This window comes from Thunnus albacares, chromosome 3, assembly GCF_914725855.1.
Source record: "Thunnus albacares chromosome 3, fThuAlb1.1, whole genome shotgun sequence".
NCBI classification, from domain to species: domain Eukaryota; kingdom Metazoa; phylum Chordata; class Actinopteri; order Scombriformes; family Scombridae; genus Thunnus; species Thunnus albacares.
The window spans coordinates 24013341-24027048 of record NC_058108.1 but is presented as its reverse complement, the minus strand read 5'-3'; the positions used below and the strand labels follow the sequence as shown (position 1 = coordinate 24027048).

The following is a 13708-nucleotide window of genomic DNA, read 5'->3' as shown; positions in this document are numbered from 1 at the left end:
TACACATGCTATATGATATACTACCATACTTTTACTTAAGTAACCTTTTGAATTCAGGACTTTTACTTGTAATGGAGTGTTTTAGACCACAGTATGAATCTGAATACTTCTTCCACCACTGATCATTTCCTCTATATTTTATACAGATGATTTTTTCTTTTTGAAAGAAAGTTCAACATGTTTTTTTAAACTATATGAAGATCTAAGGTTTTCTTTTTCTGTTAAAACAGTAAAAGAACTGATGTTGGGTGAAGAAGTTTTCAGTTCCTTTTTTGAAAGTAAAAACCAATGCAGCAATGTAAAAATACTCCATTACAGGTAAAATGACTGCATGAAATATCCTATTTCAGTAAAAGTACATAAGTATCAGCAGCAAAATGTAGTTAAAGTATGGCAGTAAAAGTACTCGTTTCATCCCTCTGACTGATATATTATTATATATGACATCATTAGATTATTAATACTGAAGCATCCGTGTGTAAGCAGCATGTTACTGTTGTAGCTGCTGGAGGTGGAATTAGTTTGAACTACTTTATATACAGTTAGCTAGTTTAGTCCAGTGGTTCCTTACCTAGGGGTCGGGCCCCTCCAAAGGGTCACCAGATAAATCTGAGGGGTCATGAAATGATTAATGGGCGAGGAAAGAAGAAAAAAACAAAATTCAGATACACAAATCAGTTTTCAGTTTTTGGACTTTTTCTCTAATCTTTGATTTTTGGTGAAATATTGGATCATTTGAACATTTATTGAAATGAAACCATGTGAGAAGTTTAGAGGGAAAAATCACTATTTGGTGGAGCTGTTAACAACTCATAGACATCTGAAATGTGACCCCAACTACACACTGCTTTTTGTAAGATGTCAAAAGCCAAAAAGGTTGGAAAACACTGCTTTCATTTTCAACAATGTGTTGTATTTTAAAAGCTTGTTATATTATCCATTGTGTCAAATCTTCATCTTAAAAGTAACTAAAGCTGTCAAATAAATGTAGTGGACTAGAAAGTACAATATTTCCCTCTGAAATGTGATGGAGTGGAAGTATAAAGAGCCTTAAAATTGAAATACTCGAGTAAAGTACAAGTACCTCAACATTGTACTTAAGTATAGTACTTGAGTAAATGTATTTATTCTCCACCTCTGCTGATTGCAAAGGCAGTTATGTGTTCCTACATAGTCTACAGGTATCGTGATTGCAGTAATGTATTTTAAATCCTGTGGAGGGCAGCAATGTACCCGGCAGCGTTTAAACCGCCAGAAACCAAATACGAGGAAGAACAGGAGGAAGATTGGAGCACAAGGATCGATGGAAGATGCAACCTCTCCAAACATATGCGAGAGAATGGGTCGCGGCGAGGAGCTCAGTGATTTTCAGCGTGGTACTGTCGTAGGATGCCACCTGTGCAAAAAGTCGGTCCGTGAGATTTCAGCCCTGTTAAACCTGCCGCGGTCCACTGTGAGCTCCGTTATCTTGAAGTGGAAACGCGGAGGAATAACGACGGCTCTGCCCCGGAGCGGCCGACCACACAAGCTGAAAGAGGAGGACCGACAAGTGCTGGAGCAGATCGCGGTGGAGAAGTGTTTGCCCTCGGTAGATGCTCTCACTACCGAGTTTCAGAGCGCGTCTGGAGCCGACGTCAGCTCCAGGACCGTCCGCCGGGAGCTGCGTGAGATGGGTTTCCGCGGCCGAGTATCCACGTACAACAAGCCTGCAGGTGGGTTCAAATGGTTTGGGAATGAGAGCTCCAATCACATATGGGTGTAGTTTGAGACATGCACCAACGTTACACCTCTATGTGATTGCTTTGCATCTTTTTCTTGGTGCTCTCCCCTCCAAGTTACTGCTGTAACAGCCTCCAACCCCTCTGGAAAGGCTTTCCACTGGATTTTGGGACTTAATTTGCTCCCATTCAACCACGAGACTATTAAAGGACAGGTTTACAGTTTTTAAAGTCTGTCTTAAAACATAAGTCACGTGTACATATAAACACTGAAAGAGGTTTTCCTCTCTGTAATCATTCCTCCTGTTCATACTGGCTATTAAAAGATCCCATTCAAATGTATTTTCAATGATGGGGGGCCAAAATTCACAGTGTGTCCACACAGTCATTTTGTGCAAAAATGCATGTAAAAGTTTATCTGAAGTTTATATGAGGCTTCAGCAGTCAGAGTTAGTCATATCAAGTGGATATCTGCTACATTTACAGACTTTTTAGCATCAAATTCCCTCTTTGTGTTTCCCTGTTGAGCTGCGGTGGATGTGTAGTAACAAAAATAGGGACTTTGGCACTAAAAAGACTGTAATGTTAAAAGATATCCACTTGATTTGATTAATTTGGACGCTGAAGCTTCATATCAGCTTCAGATAAACTTTTAAATACATTTTTGCACAGAAGGAGAACTGTGGATTTTGGCCCCCATCACTTACATTGTAAGTGCATTACAAAGGGATCATCTAATGGTCAGCATGAACAGGAGGAATGATTTTGAGGAAGAAAAACCTATTTCAATGTTTATTTGGGCACTTTACTGTTGTTTTAAGACGGACTTGAAAAATTGTGCACCCGCCCTTTAACAATATCAGTGGTGAGGTTTGGTCACTGGCTCGCAGTCAGTGTTCCAGTTCATCACAAAGGTGTTTAATGAGATTGAATTGAAGTTATTTTTATAGACCCGGTTTTGTGCACAGAGGTTTTGACATGTTGAAACAGGAAAGAGTCTTTCCTCAACTGTTGTCACAAAGTTGGAAACACACTATTGTTTAAAATGTTGCCCCTATTTTCTGGCAGCAAGACAGTTCAACAACACCGTGCTTTTCCAAAGGAAAGAGGCATTTTATGGACACTAGGCAGGAAAATTCTTGTTAATGTTGATTTTAAAAGTTGAAATTGAAAGATCACTTTGGAGACACTGAGTGACAAAAACAATCTCACCACAAGATCCAGTCAGTATCTGATCTGGAGTTTTAGATTGAAACACACAATTTTCATCAGCACATGTAAAATATGAAGATCTACATCTAAGCTTAACTCCAGAAACATCGACTCAGTTTAGCTGTTTTGACTCTGATGAAGACACAGTCGTGGTGAAACACTGGTCTGTTTGCACAATTAAAGGCTGCAAATCAATCACTGTGCTCTGGTCTTTTCTCATCTCAAATCAACTCAGTCAACTGTGTGTGCATATTTTGTGTGTGTCAAGGTCAAGAATGTTCTTTTAATCTTGACTTTTAATTTGATGTTGCTTGTTACAGCCGTATAAACCTGTCAGGAGGATCCAGGACAAAAAAAAAACCCCAGCCTACCTCTGTGCATTGTGAATGTACCAACCAGTACTCTAATATGGGAATAATATTATCTCACACAAAGGTTTCTGTTTGTCAGTTTGATGTAGTCTGGACCTCAAATGTATGAACCTATAACATGTGAGCATACTATAAACAAAAATAGTAGTCTTAAAATTAGATTTTGACATAGAGCCTCTCTGTAAACCAGGGTCAGGGCACAACATGAGCTAATATACAGAACCGTCCTTTGTTGATATATTTTGTTCTTTATTGGTATCATAACCTACTGACATGCAGTGAACATGTGACTTTTAGGCCAGTTGCCCACATTGTCTGCTTGGCATTAAAATTTCATAGCCAGTGGTGTGTTTAAAGTATTTTTTTCTCCAAGAATGTGTGTTTCCCCTCACCTTAACCTCAACCCAACCTTAACCAATAACCCCACTCAGTCATCTCTGTGATGCAACTTAACCCACGCTTTAACCACAACAATGGGGCACAATATGAAGGAGAAACTGACTTACACAAGACTAGGCCTGTACTTAGTGATCACGATTTCTTAAAACCCGAGGTGACTTCTTCAGATTGTTTTTGTCCGACCAACAGTTTAAAATCCAAAGAGATTCAATTTATTATCACATAGGACGAAGAAAAGCAGCAAATCTTCACATTTAAGAAGATGGAAACATGTAATGTTTGTCATTTTTGCTTGAAAAAATTACTTAAATGATTAATCGATTATCAAAATAGTTTAATTATTTTTCAGCTAAGCAATTAGTTGTTTCAGCTCTACACAAGATCTAAGGTGGTTCAGGTTTTTTTTTTGAGTTTTAACCTTTTGGACACAATTGTTTCATTTCCCAAGGTTTCCCAAGGTGATTTTGCCAAGCAGTGCTCATATTTTCCCATAAGCATGAACGAGGTTTTGATGAGCAATTTGCACTCAAGTTCAAGCAGAAATATCAGACACCGTTAGTTGCGGAAATGACACAATTACAACTGTGTACCCTCACGATACCCCCAATGGCTATAAATGAATCCATACCATGGGCTACGGCGAGAATAACTAGAAAAACTAGTAGAAAGACAAACATTTCTTTCACTCCTTGCTTTCCTGTATATCTACTGAAAACTCAGTTTCACTCCAAAACCATGAGCGTTAATATGCTGCCTCCACTCTTCTGGGAAAGCTTTCCACAGGATTTTGGAGCCTGGTTGTGATGATTTGCTTCCCTTCAGCCAAAAAAAGCATTTATGAGGTCAGACACTGATTTTGGGCAATATGGCCTGGCTCGCAGTCGGCATTCCAAATCAAAGCTGTTGGCTGTTAGAGTTGAGGTCAGAGCTCTGTGCAGGCCAGTCAAGTCAAGGACTTCCCCATTAAACTGAGAAAAAACGTCTCTAATGGTCCTTGCTTTGTGCACACACGGGCAATGTCAGGTTGAAACAGAAAAGGCTGTAAGAAAACTGTTGACGCAAAGTTGGAAGCAGCATTACATATAATATGTACATCTAGTATTATAGAAAACTCTCACAGAGGCCTCTCTTCAACAATCCCTTCCCCAATAATTGTACATTCATTTACGTAGAGCATAATTAAAAGCAAAAAAATGCAACAATGACAAATTATGTTGAGGCTCAATCCACAGTGTGTTTCTGTACATGAGAAGTATAACAGAATTTGCCTTTCTTTGCCAGGAAGAGAGAAAGCAGAGAAGAAGCAGGCAGCCGTCAGCCAAGATGAAGCCCAAGTGGACGTGTCTCGTCTGGACCTGCGTGTTGGACGTATAATCAAAGCCCTGCAGCTTCCAGAGACTGACAGTCTGTACATGGAGGAGGTCGATGTTGGAGAGGCTTCTCCAAGGACGGTGGTCAGCGAACTGGTCAAGCATGTACCTGTACACCAGGTACAGTATTACTCTTGTCATTTGTGTAATGGGATTAAGGAGTTTCTGGAAAATAATTTGGTTTTTAGATATGATTAATAGGACTTGAACAATCTTTATTATTGTTTTGCCTAACAACTGCTTATTTTGTCAAACTAATAGTCCAAAACCCAAATCTGTTCCATAAACAATGATAGAAAAAGAATAAAAGCAGAAAATACTCATATTTAAGAAGCAGGTACTAGCAAATATATGGCTTGAAAAGTGACAGTTAATGGATCATCAAAATATTTGCAGATTAATTTTCTGTCAGTCGATTAATTGTTTCAGCTCTCATAATTAACAGAAGTTAGGTTGCAGAACTTGTAATTGTTAAACTTGGCAAGCTTATAAGAATGTGTGTGTACGGGTTCATAAACATTTATTGATTTCACGTGTGTCGTATTGCTACTGTGTTTATAAGGTGGGATGGAAAAAAAAAACAACTTTACTGTTAGAAACCAGTTCCCTTATATTCCCTAGAAAATGTGAAAAATATCCGTCCACAATTTCTTAAAGCCAAGGTGCGTCTTCAGATTGCTTGTTTTGTCTGACTAACACCATAATGATGTTTGATAAACGTTTTGGAGGTTGGTACAAGCAAATGTATGTATAAGGATTTGTAAGTCAATTTAAAGTGACTCAACTTTTTTGTTGGTCATTCTCAGACTTTTCTTACAAATTTAGCTTCAATAACCTATAAATGATTAGTTCCTTGTGTCTGACTAAACTGCTGTTCGCTTTGCTTTTTCATTAATTTTTTATTTGTTCCTGAAGCAAACAAAGTTAAATGTGGTATTTTCATCTAAATCAATCACCAATTTAATGGTCGAGTGTATTTCTGAGTTTATCTCTTCGTACATGTAAAGGAGATAAGGGAGCCTGTTTATATTACTGTACATAGACAGTGTACACACGGCCAAACATGGGGACAGCTGAACATTGCACCCATATGTGAATGTTGACCATCTCATTTCAAGACCATGAGCATTAATATGCTGCTATAACAGCCTCCTCTCTTTTGGGAAGGCTTTCTATTAAATTTTGGAACCAGCCTGTAAGGATTTTCTCCCATTCAGCCTCCAGAGCTTTAGTGAGCTCCAGCTCTGATTTTAGGCCCGACTCACTGTCAGGATTCCAGTTCATCCCAAAGGGGTCCAGTGGGATTGAGGTCAGTGCTCTGTGCAGGCAGGCTCTTTTGTACACAGGGAATTACATGATAAAATAGGAAAAAGCCTTCTCCGCACCTGTTGCCACAAAGTTGGAAGCACACTGTTGATTAAAATATCATTGTATGCTGTTGCAGTAATATACCCCTTAATGTAACAAGGGGGCTTAGTCCAAAACTATGAAAAAAAGCCATATAGTGAATCATTTAAATAGTAACGTATGCCTGCACAACCTTGTAAGATTTTGCCATAAAAGCTGTAAAACCTTAGGAAAATGTTTGGAAAAGGGGCGACCTCTCTATGCACAAAGACAAATATAAGAAATCAGCTTATTAAACTGCTGACAGTGTTACAGTTATGACATATAGTAGTACAGCCTTAAGAAGTGCTTTGTGACTGCAGCTGGAAATACAAAGCAGACCCCTCTTGTTACTGCTGCCTTTTGTCTGGTTTGTGCCCCTTAATTCCAATTACAATAAATCTTAATGTTACAGAACACATATTTATCATTGTATGCTGTAATATTAAGATTTCCTGTCTGAATTTTAGACAACTGTGTGCCTCCAGCTTTGCAGCAACAGTTTAGCGAAGATCCTTTCCTGTTTCAACATGACGATGCCCCCCTTTCACAAAGCAAAGCCCACAAAGAAACGGTTTTAAAGTTTAGTGTGGAAAATTTGACTTGACAGTACAGAGTCCTGACCTAAAGCGCCTATAAATCTAAAATGAAATTCTTATTTGACTTTCTTTTTATATGAGCCGTTATAAATTTCTGTCAAGCTAGAAGGAAATACATTATGTGTTTTATGGAAATACTCTATAACTGCCTATTATAGAAGGATAAATATTAGGCACCGTTTAGAAATACTACTACCCTGATAATAGAGAGTAACAGTGTTTACAGCACACATAAAATATTGCTATGTTAAACAGTCTGTTCTGTAAATATTGTCACTGCCTAGAGATGAAACATGAAGTGTAATAATACTTTACCACCAAAACAATCAACAATGACAACATGAGTGATTTTAGAGTCATACAACAAACATATACAGTGTAATCATAAAAGGATGAGCTTCAAGGGCTGTTATTACTATTTACTAAGATCTGGCATACATCATCTCATGAAATGCTGGATTTCTTCTTCTCCCTCTGGGCTTCTGTTTTGCGACACATTTAAAAGGCAAACAAACCACAGACCCTCGGACAGTAATTTTAAATTAAGGGATTAGAATTGGCTTTATTGTTCATATTGGATAATGAATTTTTCATGTACCCAAACTGACCACATCAATTGAAGGTTATTTTTTTCCTTAATGTAAATTGGGTATAATTAGTTTGTCTTCTCTATTATTTTGGTTGTAAAAAAATGTATTTTATCTTCTGTCCCCCATGCAGATGCAGAACCGCATGGCAGTTCTGCTATGCAACATGAAGCCAGTCAAGATTGGAGGAGTTGAGTCCCAGGCTATGGTCATGTGTGCCAGCTCACCAGACAAAGTCGAAATCCTTGATCCTCCGAGTGGAGCAGCTCCAGGGGACAGAGTCACTTTCCAGGGCTTTCCAGGTACTATTACCTGAATACTCTACCTCCAAACACAGATGAATCATTAGCATAAAACATTACAACATTTTCCATTTAACCGGACACAAGGGATACTCACTAATAAGTGCGTTGTCAATGATTGTCGCTGAGTTGAGCCTACAAAAGGAACTTTTTCTTTCTTTGAAATTTCCAAAATTCCACTTGCATGGCCCCTTGATGCCCTTTTACACTGTGTGATTTTTGGACTGTCCCAGATAAAACTTGACAGTTGCGACAGAAATCTGTCAATCAGAAATGGTGGTCCCATATCACACTGTGACCCAACCAAAGGCGGCAAGTGTCAATCAATGGCAATCAAGTCAAAGCAACTGCTGCTACAAGCCACAAACCAACCAATCAGAATACAACATGAAATGACAAAGTACACTGGCGGGCCTAATGCTGCTAATTGTGAGCATCCCTGGATGCATAGAGGAGGCAGTGCTATGACCAAAACTTTTTGTTTTGCAACATTTTCAAAGCCTGAGACGGGTGCAGATGGATGATACAAGTTCATGACATGTCTCTGCTTGCGTCAGTTTATTCTGTTTACACCAGGTGTTCATCACACATCACATCACACAAGCCATTTCCTGTTTAAAAAAAGACAATGCCCCCTGTGTACAAAACAAGACCCATAAAGAAAAGGTCTTTCCTCAATCCCATCAAACACCTTTGTGATGATTTGGAATGCCAATTGTGAGCCAGACTTTATTGCCAAACCTCACCGCCGACCTCACTGATCTCCTGCAGCTGAATGGGAGCAAATCCCTGCAGCCAGTTTTCCATAATCTTGTGAAAAGCCTTTCCAGAAGATTGGAAGCTATTACAGCAACATATTACTACCCGCGGCTTTGGTGTTTAAGTAGGTTATGTGAGGACACCAAGAAAAAGTTATAGTATGTGGCCTTGATCCATAAATCCTGCATATGTTGATATTTACTTAAGAACAGAGGAGGTTCTAATGTATCAAACTGACTTCCTTATTGCAGGTGAACCAGACAAAGAGCTGAACCCCAAAAAGAAGGTGTGGGAGCAGGTTCAGCCAGATTTACGCACGGACGGCCAGTGTGTCGCAACCTACAAGGGAGCTGCCTTTGAAGTCGTCAGCAAGGGAGTGTGCAAAGCCCAAACCATGAACAACAGTGAAATCAAATAAATGAACGGAGCTGCTTGAAATAGCTCAACGCAAATCCCTGCAGCCGGACAGGTTCCAAAATGTTGTGGAAAGCCTTCCCAGAAGAGTGGAGGCTGCTACTGCAGCAGAAGGGGGGCAACTCTGTATTAATGCTCGTGGTTTTGGAATGACACGTCCAACAACCACAAGGGTGTCGTGTTTGAGTGTACACATACTTTTGGAGTGTAAGCAAAGTGAAATGATAACAGTATGTTGCCCTCTGTTGGACAGATATGAACAATACTGCCGCACCATTTTTATGAAAAGCTGTAGTTCTGTATTTGGACAGAGGATGGCACTACAGTACCCATGATGATGTAAAGCATGTGGGTTTGAGAACATACAGGAGTACAGTCGCACCCAGAGACTGGTAGTCCTACCTAGCATGGGAAAATGAAAAAGGGAAATTCTTGCAGAAGAATTTGATTGGGGAATGTTTAAAATATAAATGCTTATTCCCATGACGCCTCAGCAGTCATTTCCACAGAACAGTAGATGAAATTCCACAGTGCAGAAGTCCCTTTTTGAGAACAGAAACACTAAAAGGTCGCTGGTTTATTTTACAGTATGAAAACGAGTTAAAAATGAGTCACAGCATGGAGATGACCTCAGAATTAGTTTTGTTAGTTTTGCCTTAATTATATGTTCTTCAGAAACTGCAACTCATTGTTCTGATGCTTGATGCTGGTAAATGATGGCAAATGAGTCAGTGTATTATTTATCAGTATGCACAGCCTTTGAACTGTTTTTTGGTTTTTTTTGAAGGGTGTAATCTATCTAATGCATTATTATATCTAAGATCCAGACAATGTTCTCCTCAACATTTCTTTATCTGCAGTGTCCTAGGAAATTAAAAACGGACAGTTCTGAATCGATCATTTGGACGTTCAATGAACGTTTATTTATTGTCTCCTCACCCAAGACGTTTGCATCGTATGCAGCTGTTGTAGATCGTTAGTCTGCTCTTAAGATACTGTTACAGCTTAGTTGAACCTTAACTTTTATATTTCTATGTTTCTGTCTCATCTTCCTTTCATGATTGCGTATAACTGTCTTCTTAGGAAGGTTAAAAAGAGTGATCCTATGAAAAGCAAAGAATAAACCAACACTTCTTGGTGTTTAAACAAACTGTCTTTTTTTGCTTCTCTTGGGCGGAGAGGGAAAGTAAAGTCCATAAAAGACAAACATGCAGTGTTCTTCTTCCCTTTTCAAAGGACGAACTGAACCTGCATGTAAAGAATGGGGATGTGATTCAGGAACTAAGAAATGGAACTGAATGTCTGAGATACACTCAGCACATGAGGGCTGATAAGGAAAACTTTTCATAGACAAAAAATATTTTTCCTTACTATATCCAACTTTAAGCTGGCGTTTAGCTAGAACAGAAAGCTAGAAATCTTTACTGGATGCTACCAGAAGAAAATCCAGTTCACAAGTTTCTCAAAAAGGAGGACATATCCCTTTTACTGTGTAGTGACTATATAAAGTGTTAATGGACTTTTCTGTTGCCATTATACCTCATAATCCATACATGCAGTTTTTAGTTTGTATCCTGCTTATAGTTGTAATTATTACTGTAAACTAGTTGATTTTGTAAGGAAATAGGCCTACAGAAGCAGGAGAAAGACACATTTTTCATCTTTTGCGCAGACTAATACCACAGGCTGACATTTATACGACTATTTAAATACTAAAAAAGGTCATTGAGAGTTGATATTTATGTCAGGTCAACCCCCACCCACCCACAGTGAAATCTATTCATGCGAAAACCCATAGAGGAAACCATACTGGAGTAACTGTAAGGGTTGACCGAGCATGTACAGAGAAAGAACTAGCAGTCCTGCAAACGTGCAGCCTCTTCACTCAATGCGGTTTACCGGAGGGAAAAGTTTGTAAACAACCACCTGAAGTCACCTTTCAGTTGCGCTGAGTCAACCAGTGAATAAAGCACCTCAACCCCTGTTCCTATATCCTGTTTTTGAAATACCACAAAGGGCAGGAAACCCAACAAAACTCTCTTTCACAGGTGTGTAACATTCTTATGGTGTTTGTGTTCAGACAGTATTTGTTCTTTCCTCATAGTATTGTAGCATGATTTTATACACATTTTCACACATATCTTGAATATTCAGAATGATAGTGGGCAATATGGATAAACTCACTATCACAGTATATGTAATGTTATACTGCAAAATGAATATTGTGATATAGTACATTTTCAATAATCAACTTATTTGAAACCCCCGTTCTGACCATTTTTTATTTTATTTCATATATAGTTCAACCTTAACCCATGACATACATATATGTACTGTGTGAGTGAGGCAGGAGAAAGCAAAATTGAAATAAAGAAAATAATTCCCAGCATGGGGGACTTCATCTCAAATTCCCCATACAAAAAAATAAAGGTCCCCTACTGAAACCTTTCCTCATTCCCTATGGCTGCTTTTCTCAAGAGCTCATATGTACAAGCTTGCGCTTAAAGCAACGTTATGTACATAATGTTAAGTTGGATACTAAGAAGATGGCAGAGAAAAAAAAAACTAGAATAAAACCTGCTACTTTCTACTACCACCACCACTAGTAAAATAATAATAGTGTGCATATACAGTATGTATCATTTCTATCTACAGTACATAGTCATACATATCCATTTGTGTACACACATCCAACACACACACACACACACACAGAAAAACGGACCATCTATTTGTGAATTAGGAATGTCATAGATACACATTAATTTCATGTAATACAATGCAAACACCAAGCTTAACCCACTAATTGGAATGTGTGTTTTTGTCGAGGTAATCCAGTCATTTAAATACCTGACAAATAAAGAAACTTTAATAGATTTATGTAAAAACCATGTAAAAATGGCCCATATTGCTCACCCCTACTTTGGAAACCTTCAGATTTCTACTAGAATTTAAAATTAAGTTGTGTTGGTTTGAGTAATATTTGACTGTGGGGTTTAAAATGGTTTTGGTGACTAATTGTCTACAACTAAACTGACATAAAGCAAACTTGGGTCAGGGTTGTATTCCATCCACTGTCAAAATACTGGTTGGTTTGTGGACGAAATGTGCTGGGGGGGGGATGGGTTTCTGTGGAGGACCCAGTTTATTTCAGCCCCTGGCCCTATAGCAGGTTGGTCTGGCTCTGGTCTGGTTTGAAAATGAAAACATAAACAGGAAATCTTTTAATGTAGCATGGTGCACCTCAAAGTTTCCAGCTGCCCTGTTTACTTACGTCACTCAAAATTCTATAACGTGAGTGACACTCGTGGGCAGGCTTTCCATTACTGCTCATCAATAGGCAAACAACAACAACCGATTGAATTTTTGGAGTGCGCAGCCGTACATAACGCACAAGATTAATGCTACTGTACAGCTGTGGATAACCTGCATTTATTCTGGTTTTAAATCATTAAATCATTCATCATTTCCTCACGCGCCTCCACCTCCTGCCCGCTGACGTCGCGCGGTTGACAGTGGACGTGATCTATTTTGCGTGCGGCAGCGGCGGCGGCGGCGGCGCTACAGTGGAGGACTGCGGTCAAGCTAGCAGTCGCTCCCAACAGCCGACCCTAAATTTGGAATGCGCGCGTATTCTCAACTTTACGGCTAATGCGGTTGAAAGGCCCAGAGCGAGCTGACAGGAAGTCAGCCACTCTATTCTGTCACGTCTAACGTTCTAAAGACAAGTGTTGCAGTATGAAACTCTGTCCTGAAGAGAGGCTATTACATATTTATTCTACCCGAGCACACCAGATACAATACAATTTATCAAACTGCGTCTCACTTAGTGCAAGGACACAATTGACTACGTCCGGTTTTCAAAATAAGGTGTTAACACACGGTATATACAGTAAACATAATTCATTAATTCGTTCATTCACATAAATGGGAATTAGATTATTTGGATTATATTCACAGGAAGCATAAAACATGTTATCTGTGTCCCTTATAAATTAAAACATCCCACTAAATTGTGAGGGACATTCTTTGATTTTGGGTTGCAAGAAAGAAAAAATCCTGACAATGTCTGATATATTTGAGATCAGGACAACTCTGACTACACACTGACCCAAAATCAAATAATTGTATCATTTTAGAGTATTTAAAAGTTAAAGTTAAAGATCTCGGGAACATCCAGGAGCATCTGGTTGGTCGATCTCAGTGCTTTAACTGGGATATGATGATGCAGGAGTTCTGCTAAATAAGGTGACACCAGTCCATTTAAAACTTTAAAAGCCAGCAATAAAATCTTAAAGGTAACTCTGAAACGGACAGGAAGCCAGTGGAGAGAGGTCAATACTGGTGTTATGTGATCACACTTTCTTTTACCAGTTAGAAGACTAACTGCAGACAACGAAGAGACGATTGTTCTACACCCACATACAAAGAATTACAATAGTCTAACTGAGAGGTAATAAAAGCTCTTAATAATAGTAATAGTAATAATAATATAAACCATATGATATCATGTCTGAGGACACGCAGTGGACCAATGGGGAGGGGTTTTGGAGGAGGGGCAAGACATTGTGCCACCAGTCCAAAGTAAGTG

The 13708-nt window shown here is 39.0% G+C and overlaps 1 protein-coding gene across 1 annotated transcript; it reads left to right on the top strand.

The window, feature by feature from the left end:
- The first annotated feature begins 1256 nt into the window (after positions 1-1256).
- LOC122979599 (aminoacyl tRNA synthase complex-interacting multifunctional protein 1-like) lies at positions 1257-10267 on the top strand. The gene is made up of 4 exons (XM_044347170.1): positions 1257-1712; positions 4982-5190; positions 7776-7944; positions 8955-10267. Exons 1-4 carry the CDS (start codon positions 1304-1306, stop codon positions 9119-9121), a joined length of 954 nt encoding a protein of 317 aa, XP_044203105.1. The 5' UTR covers positions 1257-1303; the 3' UTR covers positions 9122-10267.
- The last annotated feature ends 3441 nt before the right edge of the window (positions 10268-13708 follow it).